Source organism: Trichechus manatus, unplaced genomic scaffold, assembly GCF_000243295.1.
Source record: "Trichechus manatus latirostris isolate Lorelei unplaced genomic scaffold, TriManLat1.0 scaffold00122, whole genome shotgun sequence".
Lineage (NCBI taxonomy): Eukaryota > Metazoa > Chordata > Mammalia > Sirenia > Trichechidae > Trichechus > Trichechus manatus.
In genome coordinates this window covers 5714496-5732450 of record NW_004444058.1, presented here as the reverse complement: position 1 = coordinate 5732450, position 17955 = coordinate 5714496, and the positions used below count along the sequence as shown (strand labels likewise).

Genomic DNA, 17955 nt, shown 5'->3' with positions numbered 1-17955 from the left:
CCCCAAAGGCAGGCCTGGCATCCCCACCCCCGAGTTAAAGCTTATGACCTGAGCCTTCCTCCTCGGGCCGGGCGGCTTCCGGCTCCTCCGCCGCAGCCTCGTCCGCCGGCCCACTCCGCTGGGCCCGGCCACCGCCACTGCCGCCGGGCATCCCATCTGGCTGGGCCTGCCCGCCCGCCCCGTTGGCCCCGGCCTCGGCCCGGGCCCCGCCAAAGGGGAAGAGCTTGCCGGCGTGGAAGGCTTTGGGCGGCGAGTGGCTGCGCTGCTCTGGGTCCCGCCGGGTCTCGGGCGACTTGAGGAATTTGAAGCTGAGGAAAGCCGGCAGGCGGGTGTCGCTGCCCGTGGGCGACTGGGCGGCGGCCGGCCGGGCGGTTGGGCCTGCGGTCGCCCCAGCCGGCGACGATATGGCCCCTGAAGACAGGAACTTGCCCTGCAGCGGAATGATCTGCTTCAGCTTCATGACGTTGTTGGGGGCTAGCAGCGAGCCTGGGCGCTTGGGCCGCTCCGCGCAGTGGCCGCCTGCCCCGCTGCCCTTGGCCTTGGCCGAGGCTTTCTCGGGCGCAGCGGGGTCCAGCCCGGAGCCCTCGGGCCGCGCCTCCTCCCGGCCGCCGGCGCCGGCATCGCGCTCCCGGCGAGCATGATGCTCCGCGTGCCGCTGCCGCTCCTCCTCCTCCCGCCGCCGCCGCTGCTGCTGCTGGTAGTGCTGCTGCGCCTGACGCTCATGCTTCTGCGGGCAGAGCGCGCACTGTTAAGGGACAGGCACCTGAACAGGGCGCCACCCACGGCCCCGGGCCCACATGGGTGCGCTCTGCAGAAGTGGGAGAAGTTTAAACACTTATTGGGCACCGACTGGGCGATTTCTGTGGACGTAGGAGATATTTAAACACTTGTTGGGCACCAACTGAATTCCCAGACCCACACCTGTCACTATCTGCTGAAGCGGGAGCGATTTGAGCACTTATTGGATCACCTGGCCCGCACAGGGCCCTTTCTGTGCGGAAGTGGGGGAGATTTAAGCACTTATTGGGTGCCAGCTGGACCCCTGGACCCACACTGGATGTCTTCCAGGAATCGAGAAGAGAAGGAGCATTTACTGGCCTCCAACTCTGTCCCTGGCCATGAGCAAGACACTGACTTGAGAACTGGGAGAAAATAACCAAATATTGGGCCTCAACTGTTCCCATGAGGTGGAACTGTTAAGGGCAGAAAGCTCTCCTCCACCAAATGTAGCCTGGGGCTACCAAACTGAACAGCAAAGCTACAGAACATTTTATCCAGGTGGAAAGTTCCTTTGGGTGGCGCTGGCAAGCTCTTTGGCCCACCTGTAGGCTTTCTGAGGAAGGAGGAAACGCTTGGCTTCTGCAAGGATCAGCCGTGTCCCTGGCCCGGAACCCAAACCGGATGCTGACGGGCAGCTGGCGGATGACTGGATACTCACGGAGGACCAGCTCTCTGCTAGCCCGGCACTGGATGTCATCAGGATTCCGGAAGGGACCCGCACATTTGTAGCACTAACTGTGACACCTCAATCCGCGCTGGCTACACGTTTGCCATGGGGTCAAGGGCTCAGCCACCAAGATCCATCTGTCTTTGCCACCCGTCAGCAGGGAAGGAGGAGAAGCCCTACTGAGTGTAGAGGAGGAAACCGAATCCAGCCTGTCCCACGGTACCTTGAAGGCCTCCCGGCGCTGGTACTGGAGCTTGGCCATCTCCTCGGCCACCCAGCCTGGGATGTCTGGGATGGCCACGTGGATAAGGTACTTGAGCAGCAGAGCGAAGTGCTGCGGGGAAAGAGAGACAGGGGCTGCAGGCTCGGGGGACTCCCACCTACCCACTCCTTGGGCCCTAGCCTGGCGGCCAGCCCCACCTCGAGCACCACCAGGGACACGATGGCCGCCTCCGGCCCGAGCCAGGGGAAGAGGCGTTGCAGCTGCCCGCACTGGCCGATTAGGTAGCAGTTGACCACGATGGCCAGGATACCCATGGCCTCCATCACCTTCTGTGGGGTGGCGGGGGAGGCGGGGCTTCAGGCAGGGCGGTTCCAGGACCCTCTCCTGCTGGCCCCGCCCCTCCCGGGCAGGCCCCGCCCCTCTCCACAAGATGTCCTCATCCTCCCTCCCCACCTGCCACTGGCCAATGCTCTCAACACGCTGCCCAAAGGGCCGCTGCAGGCCCGTGCACAGCTTGAAGGCATCACTACGGATCTCGATGAGATTGTTGATGAGGGCGCAGAGCGCGGCCAGAGGGAAGGCAGAGGAGAAAAGCACGACATAGCCGAACTGTACGAACATCTCTTGGTAGTCCTGAAACGTGTCCTGCGGCGGGTGGGAAGGCGGCCCGCCGTCAGACCAGCATACCTTCTTTCTTAGACCATCTTCCTCTCATCAAGTCCTGGGTTTACGCTCTCTCCCACTGGATTATCCTCCACAGACCCAGAGCCCTCCTTGCCCTCGGCCTCCTCCATCTGATCATGCCTTGGGATTGTGCAAGCTGTCCCCTCCTGCAGGCTCACACCACCTTAGGAGGCCTGGTACCACCCCAACCACCTCCATCCTCTGACTGTGCGCCCATTCCCAGCCCTGCCTCCACCCTCAGACTGTGCCCCCGTTCCTGTTCTGCCCTCAGACTGTGCACACACACACACCAGGTCCTGCCTCCACCCTCCGACTATGTGCCCATCCCTATTCTGCCTCCACTCTTAGACTATGTGTCCATCCCTACCCTCAAACAGTGTGCCCATCCCCTAGAGACCCTGCCTCTGCCCTCAGACTGTGTGCCCCCCTTCCCACCTCTACCTTCAGACTGCCCCCTCCCCCCACCTCCCACCCTCAGACTGTATAACCCCATCCTGCCTCTTCTCTCAGACTGTGTGCCCCATCCCGCCTCCTCCCTCAGACTACCCCCACCCTTGCCCTGACACCTGCCCTCAGACTGCCTGTCCTGCCCTGCCTCTGCCCTCCAGCTGTGCCCCTCTAGCCTCACCCGCCTCACCTCGTACTTCTTCATGCAGCTCTCCAGCTCGGCCTGCGTGAGTTGGGGCGAATGCTCCTCCTCAGGTGGGTCAATCCAGGATGTCCGGTTCTGCCGCCGCTGCCGGTGGGCTGAGTCACCCACACCTGGCTCGGATTCTGGGCTGCCATCAGGGCACTGGTCACGGCCCTCGCCCCCAGCCCGGTGCGGCAGCACAGAGGCAGAATCATGCTCGGGGCTGCTGGGGGTGCCCTCAGCCTCATCATCGTCCTCGGCCAACGTGAACACACCAGGCTCCAAGCCCTTCTCCACCATAGTGGGGCTGCCCTCCTCCAGCAGGGCCTCAGGGTTCAGGCCCCGGCGCCGCTCAGTGCCCCGCTCTGCGAAGCTGACCTTCTTCAGCCGCAGCCCACAGTCTAGGAGGCTGCCTTCCTCCCCTTCTTCCTCTTCTTCCTTGTCCTCCTCCTCCTCTTCCTCCTCCTCCTCCTCCATCTCCTCTGGGCACCCCTGCAGCCCATCCCCCTCCTCCCCACCTTCCCCAGCAGGCCGCCGCTCCACCATCGCCTCCTCCTCCTCCTCGGGTGCCCCGCAGCCCCCACGGAGACACCTGTGGCCCGCCATACCACCACTGCTGCCCCCCTCCTCAGCCTGGGGTTCAAGGTGGCGAGGTGCAGGGCGCCAGGGGCCCAGCAGGCCCAGCAGGATGCGGGCCAACTCCCAGACGGTCCGGAGGCCCAGCTCGCTGTGGCCCAGCCGCCGGTACAGGTGAGGCTGCAGGACCTCACGCACATTCTGGAGGAACTGGCGGGTGATGAGCAGGGTGGCCAGCATCTAGGGGTGGGAAGGGGGCAAGAGCGGCTGCATGGGGGACAGGAGTTGGGAAGCCCTCAGCATATGCCCAGACCTGCCTGTTGGCTCCACCCCTGTCCACTCAGGTGCCCCCGGACTAGAGGCTCCAGATTCAGGCAACGAAGCTGCCAGACACAACCTTGCATCTGAGTAACCCCAGGGCCTTTGCATGCCTTGCTGCCTGCCCCACCGCCTCTTTGAGCCCTGGCTGCAACATGGCCACACTGGCCAGGCCCTTTGCTCGGCCTCCTTGATGCCCGCCCATACTTTGACCGGGGCCACCAGCAGGAGGCCCTGGAGGGAGAGGAGGAGCAGGCAGAACTGCAGGGCCACGAGCAGGACCAGCATCACCTGCAGCTGCCGCTCAAGGCTCTGGGACAGGGACAGGATGAGCAGGAGCTGTGGAGGGACCAACGGACAGGTGGACGGACAGATGGGGGCAGAGACAGGCAGAGAGAGGACACACGGATGCACGGACAGAGAGGAGAGAAGGATGGAGGAGGGGGGAAGGAGCTGGGGCCCGGGCCACCACACCCCTCTCCCCCACCATGCTGTGGGTCCCCAGGGCCGCTACCTGGCCTGGCGCTCACCTCTTTCAGGCGCTCCATGTCCTTGAGGTAGAAGCCAATGTAGAAGAGGCTCAGGTATGAGTTGACAAACTGGAACTGTGGGAACAGGCAGCAGTCACCCCGCGCCAGCCCCTAGCCTCCTGCTGCCCACCCACCCACCTGCCCAAGGTCACTGCTCACCAGGACCACCTTGATGATGAGGTGCTTCTCATAGGCGCTCTCCAGCCGATAGTTTTCTGGGGGCCAAGTGGGAAGGTCAGGGGGCAGTGGGACCCGAAGAGGTGGTGGAGACTTTCTCCAGGGGTGGGTGGTGGGTTGGGTGATGGGATCTCCCCTCGTGGGGCGTACCCATGTCATTGAGCCAGATGGCGAGCTTCTTGTAGCCCTCTGCGCTGACGCTGACCAGCAGGGCCAGCACAACCTTGGGCAGGAAGCGGGCGAGGCGGGGCAGCCCCTTCATGTTCAGCACCAGCTCCTGCAGGCAGGGCACGATTACTTGTGTTCAGGCTCAGGGTAGGGGGTGAGCAGGGCTCACAGTCACCCAGGGGCAGGGCTTAGGTGGGCAGGGCTTAGGTGGGCAGGGGGTCATAGTCACTTGGGGTCAGGGCTCGGGCTTGGGCAGTGGGCAGGGGGTTCACAGTCCCCCGGGGTCAGGGCTCGATTTGTGGGTAAGAGGTTTGAGTAGGGGGTTCATGGTCATTCAGGGTCAAGGCTAGGGAGGGCTGATCAGGGGGTCATCTATGTCAGCTCAGTGGTGGGCTGGGCAGGGGTCCCCATTGGTCACCTGCAGCTGGAAGCAGCCAAGCATGAGCAGGAAGACACAGGCCAGGCAGGCCAGGCACAGTGGCAGGCTGACAAGCAGCTGGAAGAGCAGCCGCTTCCAGGGTGGGTAGTAGAATTCTTCGGCCCTTGTCACGGGGCTGATGCGCCGGATGCCCTAGGGTGGGGTGGGATGGGCGGCAGGAGGCCAGAAGGCGGGGTATGAGACCCCCTCACCCTTCCTGGTCCTCAGCCTCAGTTTCCCTCCTCTCAGCCCTTGTTCCTGCAGTGCCCCCAGCCTGTGTGGTCTCTCCATTACCCTTGGATGCAGACCCTGACTGACCCTGAACTGGGGTCGAGGCTCCTCCACGGCTTCCCCTGGGGAGTCCAGCGTCCCCCACTTGTAGGCCAGCTCTGCCCCCCTCCGCTTCCACTCCTCCAGGAACAGCGTGGACCACACCACATTGAAGAGGGCGAAGACCACACAGGACGCATCTCGGCTTGTCTGCAGGGGTGATAGAGGGTCAGGCATTGGCAGGGGGCCCCAGGGACTGTGTCTCTGTTCCCCAGGCCCCACCCACCGATCCCTGTGTGCACCTGATCAGCCTCGGTGAATGTGTACAGCACTGAGCCGAAGACAGCCGGGTACACCATCGCCGACGTGTAAAAGCCCAGCCAGGCGAAGTACATGGCGATCTTCACGCCAAAGTAGTCGCAGATCTCATCTGCGGAGGGAAAGGTCCCAGTCAGCCCCGCCCACCTCCCCAAACACCCCGCCCACGCGCTCCTGGGCCCGGGGGCCGTACCGAGAGGCTGGTTCTCACACACTGCCTGCACCCACGATTCCATGAGGCGGTTCAGGATGCGCTGCTCGTGCACCGGGAACACCTGCTGGATGATTCCGCGGGCCACCAGCTCGGGGACTGTGGGGGGACGAGCGCCAGTGACCCCTGCCTCTCCACCACCCATCCCCGCCCTCCACCGTGCACCCCGCCCAGCCCGGCTCACCCCGCTTAGCTGAAAGCCGAATCACAGTTTTTCGCCTGCTCTTAAACTGCAGAGGCTATTCCCCGGGGAGGAATTCTAGATGGACAGAATATCTGATTCTCCTGAAGAATTTGGGGGCTGCAGGGGCTGGCGTGGGAGGGAGTGAGGGACTCGAGAGGGTGGGATCCCAGTAGGGAACTATGGTTTTAAATAAAGCCGCTTGGAAATTTTCAGAGGCCTCTGTCGGTCATTCTGAAGCCTGAAGTGGGGTGCAAAGTTGGCATTGGAAGGTGAACTTGACGTGGCTTGTTTCTTGGAGGGGAAACTGAGGCCCAGGACCCCAGCCACGCACCTCTGGGAGCGCTGTCCATGGTCCTACCCCGTCTCTTATCCTGCCTAGATAAACTCCACTGGCCACGCCCCCAGGGGACAAGCCCCACCTTTTCACCAAGGCCCCGCCCCTCTCCCGATCTATTGGTCAGAACCAAGGCTCCGCCCAATTCTTCACTAGCTGATTGGCTTTAGGCCCCGCCCTCCTGCACCGATAGGCTGCTGCTCTAAGATCCAGTCCTAACTTCCCACCGGGATTGGAGAACTGTCCCCGCCCTGCTCACTGATTGGCTGGTCGTCCAGGAAGCGCACATTGTGCAGTGCCTCGCCCTGCTTGGCACGCAGGTTCTGCAGCCAGAAGCGGATGATGCTCTGGCGTTCCTATCGGGGAGAGGGTGTGAGCTCAGGGGACAGCGGGTCGGGGATGCGGGTGGGGGGCTGGGGATACGAGTGTGTGGGACGGAGGACACAGGGGAGGGGGCAAGGGACACGAGCGTAAGGGGGGAACACAGATAAAAGGGGGCTGGGGACGTGGGTGGGACATGGGGGTGAGGGTGACTCAGTGGGCTGGAGACACAAGTAGGGCACAGGGACACGAGTGGGAGACTTGGACACGGGTGTGGGTCGGGGACATGGGTGGGGGACTGGGACACGGGTGGAGGTCGGGGACACGTGTAGGGGGTATATGGGCATAGGCTGGGGGACAGCGGGCTGGGGATTGGGGCAGGGGCTGGTGGGGGGGCGGGAGACACAGGCGGGGTGCCGAAGACGTCAGTGGGGGGACACAGGCATGGGGTGGGGCAGCGGGCTGAAGACAGGGCACAGGGGCCCAGCCGGCTGCACCTGGGAGGTGAAGAAGCGCAGTTCGCTCTCTATGTTCTCGTAGATGAAGTCCTCCTCGCAGGAGAAGCCGCGTGTACCCCCGCCGAACTCTGCCTTCACCGCCTTTCGCAGCCCCAGCTCATCGGCCCCTCGGAGCAGGCTGTGCAGAGGAAAATGGAGGTGGCTCACCTGGCGGCCCCAGCTTCCATCCGGGAGATGGGATCGTGCACTCGGCGGGGACACATGTGGGGCAGCTGGACAGTGTGCTTGGAGCGTGGAAAGGCAGGGAGCTGGGTGGCAGGGTCGGCGGGAGGCCTGGTCCCGGGGGACTTGCCTCTCATAGGTGGCGGTGACGAAGAAGGCATAAGCGCGTGTGTGGCGGTGGTGGCGGACTTGCACGATGAGCTCCGGGATGCCCACGCGGATGTGGTTCAGCAGCCATAGCAGCGTGTGGTCATCAGTCGTGTCTGGCAAGGGGCACAGGGTCCGATGTCTCTTGCCACGAGAGGCCGAGGCCTCCTACAGACTCTCGCCCGAGCTCACCCCGTGTGGGTACCGGTGGACGGGTAGGGTACCTGGGAAGGTCATCAGCACGTCGCAGTTTTCAGTGGGCACCGTCTTCATCCAAGCCTTGTGGGACACCAGGTAACGCCCCGCCTGCAGCAGCCGCTTCCCAAAAAGCTTATCTGAAGGGAGGGCAGGGCGTTGGGTCAGGCCACTCCGGACCGGACCTGGCCCCTCCTCACACACCTGCCAGGGCTCCCCAGAACTCTCAGGCCAGCATTCAAGGCCTTGGTTTGTTTTCCTCCCTCCACGCTTTTGCACCAGCCTCCGCCAGGATGCCCTTCCCCCAGGTCCTCCCTTACAAACCCTACTCATTCTCAGGCCCAGCTCCGCCTCCAAAGCCACAATCCAGGGGCGCTCATTCACTAGCAGCCCGGAGTGTCTGCACTGGGTGCAGCTCTTATCCCCATTTCACAGGTGAGAAACTGAGGCCCAGAGCGGTTAAGCCACTTGCCCGAGGTCACACAGCTGTGCTGGGATTCGAACCCAGGACCAGTCCGTGTCCTCTGAGGGGAGGATTTCTCAAGCACGTCCCTGCCTGGCCGACCGGGTACCACCAAGGGTGGCGGGGCTCAGCCCCCGCCTGAGGCTCTCGGAGGGAGGGAGGGAGAGGGAGGGGCGTGTCGAGGTCTCTACACCTGGACCCCAGCCCGCCCCACGGTCCAGCCCTACCCGCCGGGCCGCAGCCGCAGTGCTGGGAGGGGCTGGCCCCCTGTCACTCGGCCGGACTTCAGGCCCAGGACAGCTGACCCCAGCCCCTCCTCCCAGGTCCAGCCGCCGCGCGCAACCCAGGCGCCTGCCAACCCTATTGGGGTCCCGCTGCCGCGCACCTACCCAGAACCCCGGACGCTGGGGCTGCAGGCTCGCCCTCAGGTTGGGGCCTCTTGCCGCGCTCGCCCTCCAGGGACGTTCCCCCGGCGGCGGAGGCGGCCTCGGCCATGGCGAGGCAGGGGCTGGTCAGGGGTTGCGGGCGACCGGGACGCCTGGGGGCCGCGGGCTCATGGGGCTGACGCCGCCGCCAAGCGTGCCAGAGGAAGAGACAAAGGCTGCACCCGCCCGCGCGGGCCGCCGTCCCCGCGCGCCCGAGCGCTGCTTTTCGTCCCCGACCGCGCCGAACCTCGATTCTCCTTCTCGGGCACCGAGCGCGTAGCTCTCTGGTTCTCCACAGCTCCCGCCTGCCTCACTCTCTGGTTTTCGTCCCCGCCCGTGTTGTTTTCTGGTTTCCCTGCTCCTCCGCCCACCGCGCTCTCTGGTTCACGTCCCCGCCCGCACCGAAGTTTCATTCTCCTCCCTGTCCCCGCCCGCCCGCATTCTGGGTGTCTGGGCCCAGAATCTCCGCCTCGTCGCCTTAATTTCCCTATTTGCAAACCCAGCAGCCCAGAGGCGCGGTTTGAAATCTTGGATAGCGTGATTTGGCTAAGGGAGGACATGGGAGAGGGGTGGGCCTGGTATGCATCATAATGACAACTACCATAGCATAGATGTGAATATAATTATAGTAGGTCAGGCCTCAGGACTTTTGCACATGCAGTTCTCACTTCCTAGGACACTCGTCACCCACCCCCGTCACCCAATTAACCCTTACTCCCTTAAGGATGTAACCTCCTCAGAGAGGACCCCCCAGATTTAGGAAACCAAAGTACAGGTCTCTCGATTAAATTTGAATTCCACATAAAGGAATAATTTTTTTGGTTGTTGTTGTTAGTTGCTGTCGAGTAGATCCCAACTTACGGCGACCCCATGTGTGCAGAGTAGAACTGTGCTTCCATAGGATTTTCAAGGTTGTGACTTTTTGGAAGCAGATCACCAGGCCTTTCTTACAAGGCACTTCTATAAACTCATTGCCGTCGAGTCGATTCCGACTTATAGCCACCCTAACGGACAGAGTAGAACCGCCCCATAGAGTTTCCAAGAAGCACCTGATGGATTCGAACTGCCGACCTTTTGGTTAGCAGCCGTAGCTCTTAAATACTACACCACCAGGGTTTCCAAGGCAGTTCTGGGTGGGTTCAAACAGTCAGCCACTCGGTTAGTAGTCAAGTGTCTAACAGTTTGCGCCACCCAGGGACTCCTAATTTTTTGATAGGTTCCCAAAATTACACAAGATATAGTTATCCTAAAAAAGTTATTCCTTGTTTATCTGAAATTCAAATTTAACTGGGTATCCTGTATTTTGTCTCGCATCCCTACCCCTGGACCACTCAGACAGTAGCCGCCACCGTTAGACTGGCCGCTCAGCGAGGGCAGGGACCCTGTCTGGGTATCAGTGCTTGGCACACAGTAGGCACCTAATGTATATTTGTGACAAATAGGACAACTCGGGGACAGCGAATGTTGTCATTTATTCCATTTATTCCATAATTGAGGCTGGGCAGGGTGAAGGGTGGGGGATTCGAAGTTTTCCCAAAGCGCCGCTGCGCTGCCCGCCCCCGGTTTGTTCAAGAACCAGAGAACTGACTGCACGAAAGAGCCCTGGAAGACCCCGCCCAACCTGGAGTTCCATCGCGCTTTATTCCTCGGTATAGGCGCTGTCCTGGGTTAACCTGAAAGTAATCTTCAGGACTTCCCTTTCTGGCCTTCGGTGAGCCCGAGACAAACCAGACACCCACAGCGCTGCAGGAGTAGGACTGGGACAGAGAGAGGGTCAGGGAAGCCCAGAGAGAGCTGTGCTGGAGCACCTCCGGTGGGCTTCGTGGAGGAGGAGCCACTGGAACTAGGCCGTGAGGATGTTTGTCAAGAGAAGAACGCCCGAAGCCGAGGGAACTGCGGGAGGAAAGGCTTGGGAGGGGCGAGGAAGTTGGAGAGTTTGGGGAAAAGCCAGTAGAACTCTTGCCAGAAGTTCAGGTAAGATATTCCCTGGTCCAGGGTGTGAGATGCTCTGAGCTTCAGATGTCAACCTGGCCTTACCAAAAACCAAATCCACTGCCCTCTAGTGGATTTCGACTCATAGCAACCTTATAGGACAGGGTAGAACTGCCCCATAGGGTTTCCAAGGCTGTAAATCTTTACGGAAGGAGACTACCACATCTTTCTTCCACGGAGGGGCTGATGTGTTCTAACCGCCGACCTTTCCATTAGTATCTGAGCGCTTTAACCACTGCGCCACCAGGACTCCTAACCTGGCCTTAGAAAAGTGTAAAAACCAAACCAGTTGCCGTAGAGTAGATGGCAACCCCATGTGTGTCAGAGTAGAACTGTGCCCCATAGAGTTTTCGATGGCTGATTTTCCCGAAGTAGATCGCCGGGTCTTTCTTACCAGGCGCCTCTGGGTGGACTGGAACCTCCAATCTTTCTGTGAGCAGCCGAGGTCGTTTACCGTTTGCACTACCCAGTATTTTTGCAGAGAGGTGTAGGCCCCTCTTCTCGGACAGGAAAACTGAACACAAATAGGTCCTTGTCTAGTCTAAAGCTACACAGTGGCCCGAGGGAAAATAGGAACCCTTGCCTCGCTGTCATTTCCACTGCCCTGTGCTGTGCCCTGCCCTTCTTCCCGCCAGTCATTTCCGTTGTCTCGGATCCCGTCTGCTCTAGGACCCTAAAACCTGGGTCTCCGGTTGCCGGGGAACGCCATTTCACTGCACTCCCCGCCCCTCGGGCGGCTTAAACCAACCAGTAGGAATGAAAATCTGCAGTCTGTGGGCGGGATGTCTCCGAAAGAGCCCAATGGAAGGAGCCCAATGGTAGTCGAGCGTCCCTCAGCGCTCCGCAGTCATGCCGCGAAGGGGCGGGGCATCCTGCCGGTACTTGAAGCCCCTCAGGATCGCCGGCGGGGGTCGCAGATTGTGAATCTATGTGGCGTGGGTTGTGGACCCTGCCGGCCCTGGCGGCACGTGGGCTTCGCAGGTGGGGCGGGTGGGGGACCCCGGGGAGAATGTATGACAGTAGGGTGGTGCTGCTTGGGCCTCGACTCACCCCCTGGGGCCTGGGGTCCAATTCCCTGCCGCAAAGTTACTCTTAGCGTCCTTCCCAGGCGTCCAAGCCCGCATTTGCCCACCCCCTGGTCACTTTCTGGGGTCAGTCCCAATCAAGTCACGCTCTGGCCTCAGACCCTCCAATCTGCCCACCCTGAGCCTCAAGAGCCCCCAACTGGGACATCTCCCGGCCTGAGAGTCTTCAACCCTCCTGCCACCCTGCGGCAGAGCCTCCCTGACGTGCTGACCGCTCCTTTCCCGCCGCAGATCGTGCTCGCGCCAGGGCAGCGGCGCCCCGGCTCCCAGCTCCGGAGCCACCATCTTCGCGCTGAGCTCTGGCCAAGGCCGCTGCGGCGTCGCCGTGATCCGTACCAGCGGCCCGGCCAGCGGCCCTGCCCTCCGGAGTCTCACGGCAGGCCGGGACCTGCCCCCGGCCCGTAGCGCCCGCCTGCGCCTGCTCAGCGACCCGCGCTCCGGGGAGCCGCTGGACCGTGCACTGGTGCTGTGGTTCCCAGGTGAGGAGACTGGCTCCCGAAGCTCCTGTAGCTCCCTATTGCCCGGGGTCCCCCCTCCAGGTGTATGCCCAGGCTGTGGCCTCCCTGGACTCCCCACTCTCTCCCATCTAGGTCCGCAGAGTTTCACGGGTGAGGATTGCGCGGAGTTCCACGTGCATGGAGGCCCTGCCGTGGTGAGCGGGGTCCTCCAGGCTCTGAGTGAGTAAGCAGCAACGAGATTGAGGCCAGGGTCGCCTGGAGGCCTGAGTGGGGCACGTCCCCCTGACCCAGGGGCTCAGGGCTGGGGCCTTCACGCAGGTGGTGTGCCAGGGCTGCGGCCAGCAGAGGCTGGCGAGTTCACCAGGCGAGCGTTCACCCACGGGAAGCTGAGCCTGACCGAGGTGGAGGGGCTGGCGGATCTGATCCACGCGGAGACAGAGGCGCAGCGGCGGCAGGCCCTGCGGCAGCTGGATGGGGAGCTGGGCCGCCTGTGCCACGACTGGGCCGAGACCCTCACCACGGCGAGTGCGGGGGACAGGATCATTCTTCCACTCATTCCCTGTGCGAGAGTTCCCACCTGTCAATCACCTGCGTGATAGAACCCCCCACCTGTCCCTCCGCTGCAGGAGGACCCCACCTGCCCCTCCCCTGTCTGAAAGCCTCCTGCCTACAGCCCCCAATCAGGCCCCTTATGTTGGGCAGCCTGATAAGATGGGGGGGCCCTGGTGCTCACACTCCCCCTCCCCCAGGCTCTGGCCCACGTGGAGGCCTATATAGACTTCGGTGAAGATGACAATCTGGAGGAAGACGTCCTGGAGCGAGGTGGAGCCTACTGGAGTGTGGGGGCTGGGGACACGCTGGCATCTCAGCCCTCTGAGCTTCCCTCACTTCCGCCCTTCTGCCTTCCCCCAGTGGACAGCTCAGTGAGGGGACTGCAGGCCGCTCTGGGCGCACATCTACGAGATGCACGGCGAGGGCAGAGGCTCCGCTCTGGGGCTCACGTGGTGGTTGCAGGACCTCCCAACGCCGGCAAGAGCAGCCTGGTGAACTTGCTCAGTGCGTGGGAGGCAGGCCGGAGGCTGGGCCTGTGTGGGAGATGGGGCCTAGAGCTGGGGGCTGGGTGGACCAAGGCTCTGTCCAGTGACCTGGTGAAGTGGGGGAAGGGCAGCCTCCCTTACCTCCACCCTACCCCTTCCTCTAACCCCCTCCCAGGCCGGAAGCCTGTGTCCATCGTGTCCCCTGAACCAGGGACCACCCGTGATGTGCTGGAGACCCCTGTGGACCTGGCTGGGTTCCCAGCCCTGCTGAGCGATACGGCGGGGCTGCGTGAGGGTGTGGGGCCAGTAGAGCAGGAGGGCGTACGGCGTGCCCGCGCGAGGTAGGTGGGGCCAGATAGTGGGCAGGGCCATGCAGTGGGTGTGGCTGGGCCCGTCTTCTGTGTTTTCTCCCTATTGGGTTTATTTTTCATTCTTCTTGAATGAGAAGAGACTGCTAGACTCCCTTAAGTGGGGAACCTCAGTGATTTGAGGAAGGCAGCCCGTTAAGTTCTGCCTCAGCTCCTGCTCGCCCCTCCCTCTTATGCTCTGCCCAGCCCCCTCAGGCTCTGCCCCGCCCAGTGCCCTTAAGGGCTCAGTTCTGGTATCATGCTAAGTTGGTTCTTCCTGCTCCCCCAGGCTGGAGCAGGCTGATCTCATTCTGGCTGTACTGGATGCCTGTGACCTGGCCTCTCCCTCTAGCTGCAACTTCCTGGACACAGTTGTGGCTCATGTAGGAGACCGGAGCCCTAATGGGAGCAGCCAGCGCCTCCTGCTGGTACTGAACAAATTGGACCTACTGCCCTCTGAGGGCCTAGGCCCCAGTCCTGACCTGCCCCCCTACCTGCTGCTGTCCTGTGTGACTGGGGAGGGGCTGGACAGCCTCCTGGAAGCACTGAGGAAGGAGCTAGCTACAGTGTGAGTCCCCTTGCCTAACTCCAGACCTGAGTTCAAGTGGGTGCTGAGCCACTGGTCTTGGGCACATACCTGCCTCATACTCAGTTTCTGTATCTGTGAAATGGGTACAGCCATCCCCAACCATCCTCACCCTTCAGTCTGGAAGGGTGGCTGAGAAGATTGAGAGTGACCACATCCTTTGTCTCTTCCAGGTGTGGGGACCCGTCCACAGGCCCGCCGCTCCTGACACGCGCAAGGCACCAGTATCACCTCCAGAGCTGCCTGGATGCCCTAGGCCACTACAAGGAGGCAAGAGACCTGGCCCTGGAAGCTGAGGCACTGCGGGTCGCCCGGGGGCACCTGGCCCACCTCACGGGGGGAGGGGGCACCGAAGAGATCCTGGACGTCATCTTCCGGGACTTCTGTGTGGGCAAGTGAGGGACAGCAAATGCTGTGGGCACTGCTCAGGGGAGACCAAGGCTCGGACCCAGGCTGGGCAGATGCCCAGAAGGCTTGAGAGGTCTGGGAATAGCTTAAGACAAGTGGAATTCTCATTCACCCGAGGAAGAGCTTGATCCCAAAACAGAGAAGCAAACAGCTGCCTTCGTAGGTAGTAAGTTCCATGTTGCTGGTGATAACCAAGCTGCGGCCAGCCAGTCCCCTCACAGGGATGAGCTGGGGGTTCGGGCCCTGGAGTGGGGCTGAATGGAAGCCCCTTTTGGGTGCCAGATGCTGGGGGAGTAGGAGTGGAGGGTTGGGATTGTGGGGAGGGGGGAATCTCAGGGTTTTGTAGTTGTTAATTTATTTTGCAAATACCAAAGGAATGTAAATGTAAAAGGGTGGGAGTAGCATCAGAACCTATCTAACTTCATGGGAGTAATGACCAGGATCAGCCCACAGACATACCTCCACTCTGCAAACTTTTTACCATTTCTGACATCAGCCGTCCCTCCCATAGCACTCTCTACTTCTGGGTTCGTTAATCCATTGCAATGGCCACACAGAACTCACAGACCATACTTACAGTTAAATGGTTTATTAAGGAAGCAACAGGGTACAACTTGGGATCAGGATCAATAGGCTACAACTCAGAATGAGGATCAGGAAGCATGCAGGCAAAGTCTGGAAGGCTCCCCTGAAGTGGAGAAGCACATTCCTTCCTTCTTCAGTACAGGACAACTCTCTTAGCTTCCCTCGGCCATGCAAGCAAGCAGGTCATTCTTTCTGCCGTGCACACGCCCTCTCAACCCCCTGAGGACAGGCCTCTCCGCCTTCAGCCTCCCTGTCATCAGCTTGTCCGCTAGTTAACTGACCTCGCTCATAACCAGTGTGGCCGTTTTGTTGAGCTCTCTTAGCTGCATTCCTAGCAGCAGGTTTCTGCCACAGGGCCCCTTCCAGGCTGCTCTCTTCAGTGTTACAGCTCTTTTAGTAGCTTCCTTACCTCCTCTCTCTCTGCTTCTCTCTTCTTCCTTCTGCTTCGGTTTGCCCACCTCTGTGGGGTTGGCTGCATATACAAGCCAGCTCCTCATCAATTTCAAGGCATAGCCCTCCCACCAGGGCCACGAACTAACCAAGCCCCTCTCGGTAGGCTGCAGATACTTCATTTGCATAATAGGCTACAGTTACTTCATTTGCGTAGTATATTGACCGATCCCTACAAGGTGCATACCAGTCACAGGGCAGGCTGCAGCCCAAGACTAGATAAAAAGTAATAAACCCTCTGGGATAGAAAACTAGGGCAAATGTAACTCCTCAGTGCTTAGGGGAAAAAAATCTCTCAAACTATTTTTCCAAAGAACCAAGGCAAAAGGCCACATAAAGGAACGCATTTCACCACAGTAAAAAACTCAGGTGATCCAGAAATGTTTAAACATGGAAAACTCCCTCATCCCCTTTCTAGGGGGTCACAGCTTAACGTGTCTTTCCAGAACTTTCTCTGCACGTTTGCACATTTGCGGATGCACCTTTCAAATATGTTTTGTCTTGTGTTTTGTACATAAGTTGCATAGTGTTTATTACTGTACAAGTAGTCATTCCTTTGTAAACTTAAAAAAATCTTATTTATTGTGATTATATGTAACAAAAATTTGCCATTTTACCTATTTTAAGTGTACACTTCAGTGACATTAATTACAGTCAACATGTTGTACAGCTACTACCACTGTTTCCAAAAGTTTTCCATCACACCAGAGACTCAGTTCCCCTGTAAAAATGGCCGTGGCAGAGGTGGCTGACCTCCTCTAACTTCACAAGGGAGAAGAAGAATCAAGATGAACAGCCCAAGGCTGATTCCTTTGAGGCTGAGATCAAACATACCTCCACCCTCCAACCTTTTCATCAATTCTGACACCAGCCGTCCCTTCCCATGGTACTGTTTGCTTCTCTGCTAGGTTCTGTCATTTGTTGCAATGGCCACACAGAGCTCACAGAAAATACAGTGGTCTCCCCTTACTGGCAGTTTCGCTTTCCGTGATTTCAGTTACCCACAGTTAACCGCGGTCTGAAAACTTCTGATTACAATGTTCTTCCAAAAGGTTTCAGCAAAAAAAAATCTTCAGTCATCGAGGATCCCCAATCATCATCATCAGCATGGCTGGATATCCTCCTGTGTATTGTCAGAAGGTCAATAATAGCTTAACGCTATGTCACAATGGCTACATCATTCACCTCACTTCATCTCATCACGTAGGCATTTTATCATCTCACATCATCACAAGAAGAAGCGTGAGTACAGTACAATAAGATATTTTGAGAGCGAGAGAAAGACCACATTCACATAACTTTTATTAGTGTACATTGTTATAATTGTTCTGTTTTATTATTATTGTTAATCTTTTACTGTGCCTAATTTATACGTTAAACTTTATCATAGGCAAGTATGTATAGGAAAAAACATAGTATATACAGGGTTTGGTATTATCCATGGTTTCAGGCATCCACTGGGGGTCTTGGAACGTATCCCCCGCGCATAATGGGGGCTCCTGTACTCACAATTATGGGGTTTATTAGGGAAGTAGCAGGTTACAATTCAGGGTCAGAAACGACTCAGGATACAGTTCTTCGATCAGGACAGCCCCTTCTCAGCCATGCCCGTAGGTAGGCCTCTCTCCAGCTCTTGGTCCCTTGGCCCTGTCTCTGCCTTGCTGGGGCAAGTGTTACAAATCTCTTTAGTTCCACCAATAAGTTCCCTGGGGAACCCTACTCTGCCAGTAAGCCTTGGCCTGAAGGCACTCAGCTCTCTTGCTCCTGGGTCAGCACACCCACTGTAGCTGTTCTGTCTTGCATCGGTCCCCTGGTTCTCCTACTGCTGGTTCTCTGTTGCACTTGCTGCCACTTCTTGCCATCTTGTGCTGTCTCAGGTGTTATAGCTCTCTGTTTCCTGGGTCTAGGAGGTTCTCAGCACAGGGGTCCTGGGTCCAAAGGACATGCTTCACTCCTAGCTCTTCTTTTTTTTTTTTGGACAGTGCAGTTCTAGGCCTTTATTTATTTATTTTTATTGTACTTCAGGTGGAGGCGTACAGAACAAATAGTTTCTCATGAAACAGTAGTACACATATTGTTTTATGACATTGGTTAATAACCCCACAACACTTCAACCCTCTCCCTTCTCAACCTTTTTTTTTTTGGTGAAAATATACATAGCCAAAGATATACCATTTCAAAAATTTCTACATGCACAGTTGAGTGACATCGACTACGCTCTTCCAATTGTGCTGCTATTCTCACTTTAGATGAAGGCTTACAGAACAAAATAGTTTCTCATTTAACA

At 59.1% G+C, this 17955-nt stretch overlaps 2 protein-coding genes across 4 annotated transcripts in view; one reads left to right on the top strand and one right to left on the bottom strand.

Moving 5' to 3' along the window:
- ANO8 (anoctamin 8) overlaps nt 1–8807 on the bottom strand; it is a 10328-nt gene extending 1521 nt beyond the window's left edge. Inside the window, exons 1-17 of the mRNA XM_004384409.2 lie at nt 8685–8807; nt 7862–7972; nt 7621–7753; nt 7308–7446; nt 6749–6845; nt 5954–6070; nt 5745–5872; nt 5491–5652; nt 5173–5325; nt 4737–4863; nt 4569–4624; nt 4410–4484; nt 2992–3801; nt 2124–2315; nt 1868–1999; nt 1671–1781; nt 49–727 (exon numbers count right to left, since the gene is read on the bottom strand). Coding sequence (XP_004384466.1) covers nt 49–727; nt 1671–1781; nt 1868–1999; nt 2124–2315; nt 2992–3801; nt 4410–4484; nt 4569–4624; nt 4737–4863; nt 5173–5325; nt 5491–5652; nt 5745–5872; nt 5954–6070; nt 6749–6845; nt 7308–7446; nt 7621–7753; nt 7862–7972; nt 8685–8790 — 3328 coding nt within the window. The 5' untranslated portion in view covers nt 8791–8807. The remainder of the gene's footprint in view (nt 1–48; nt 728–1670; nt 1782–1867; nt 2000–2123; nt 2316–2991; nt 3802–4409; nt 4485–4568; nt 4625–4736; nt 4864–5172; nt 5326–5490; nt 5653–5744; nt 5873–5953; nt 6071–6748; nt 6846–7307; nt 7447–7620; nt 7754–7861; nt 7973–8684) is intronic.
- Nucleotides 8808–11640: 2833 nt separating this feature from the next.
- On the top strand, nt 11641–14917 carry GTPBP3 (GTP binding protein 3, mitochondrial). 3 transcript variants are annotated; one of them, XM_004384408.2, is made up of 9 exons: nt 11641–11693; nt 12029–12276; nt 12388–12474; nt 12574–12776; nt 13005–13077; nt 13168–13311; nt 13468–13633; nt 13992–14207; nt 14399–14917. In XM_004384408.2, the coding sequence occupies exons 1-9, from the start codon at nt 11641–11643 to the stop codon at nt 14622–14624; spliced, it is 1416 nt and encodes a 471-aa protein (XP_004384465.1). In that variant the 3' UTR covers nt 14625–14917. The 3 variants fall into 3 exon arrangements, with proteins under 3 accessions (XP_004384465.1, XP_004384464.1, XP_004384463.1); XM_004384407.2 differs by having other exon boundaries at nt 13929–14207; XM_004384406.2 differs by having other exon boundaries at nt 13005–13311; nt 13929–14207.
- The last annotated feature ends 3038 nt before the right edge of the window (nt 14918–17955 follow it).

What these genes read in the sequence shown, in the direction of transcription:
- GTPBP3 (XM_004384406.2), top strand. Translation starts at nt 11,641, where the DNA reads ATGTGGCGTGGGTTGTGGACCCTGCCGGCCCTGGCGGCACGTGGGCTT. An exon ending in GCGGCACGTGGGCTTCGCAG is followed by an intron (nt 11,694 to 12,028) that starts GTGGGGCGGGTG and finishes TTCCCGCCGCAG; the next exon opens with ATCGTGCTCGCGCCAGGGCA. An exon ending in GTACGGCGTGCCCGCGCGAG is followed by an intron (nt 13,634 to 13,928) that starts GTAGGTGGGGCC and finishes CTGCTCCCCCAG; the next exon opens with GCTGGAGCAGGCTGATCTCA.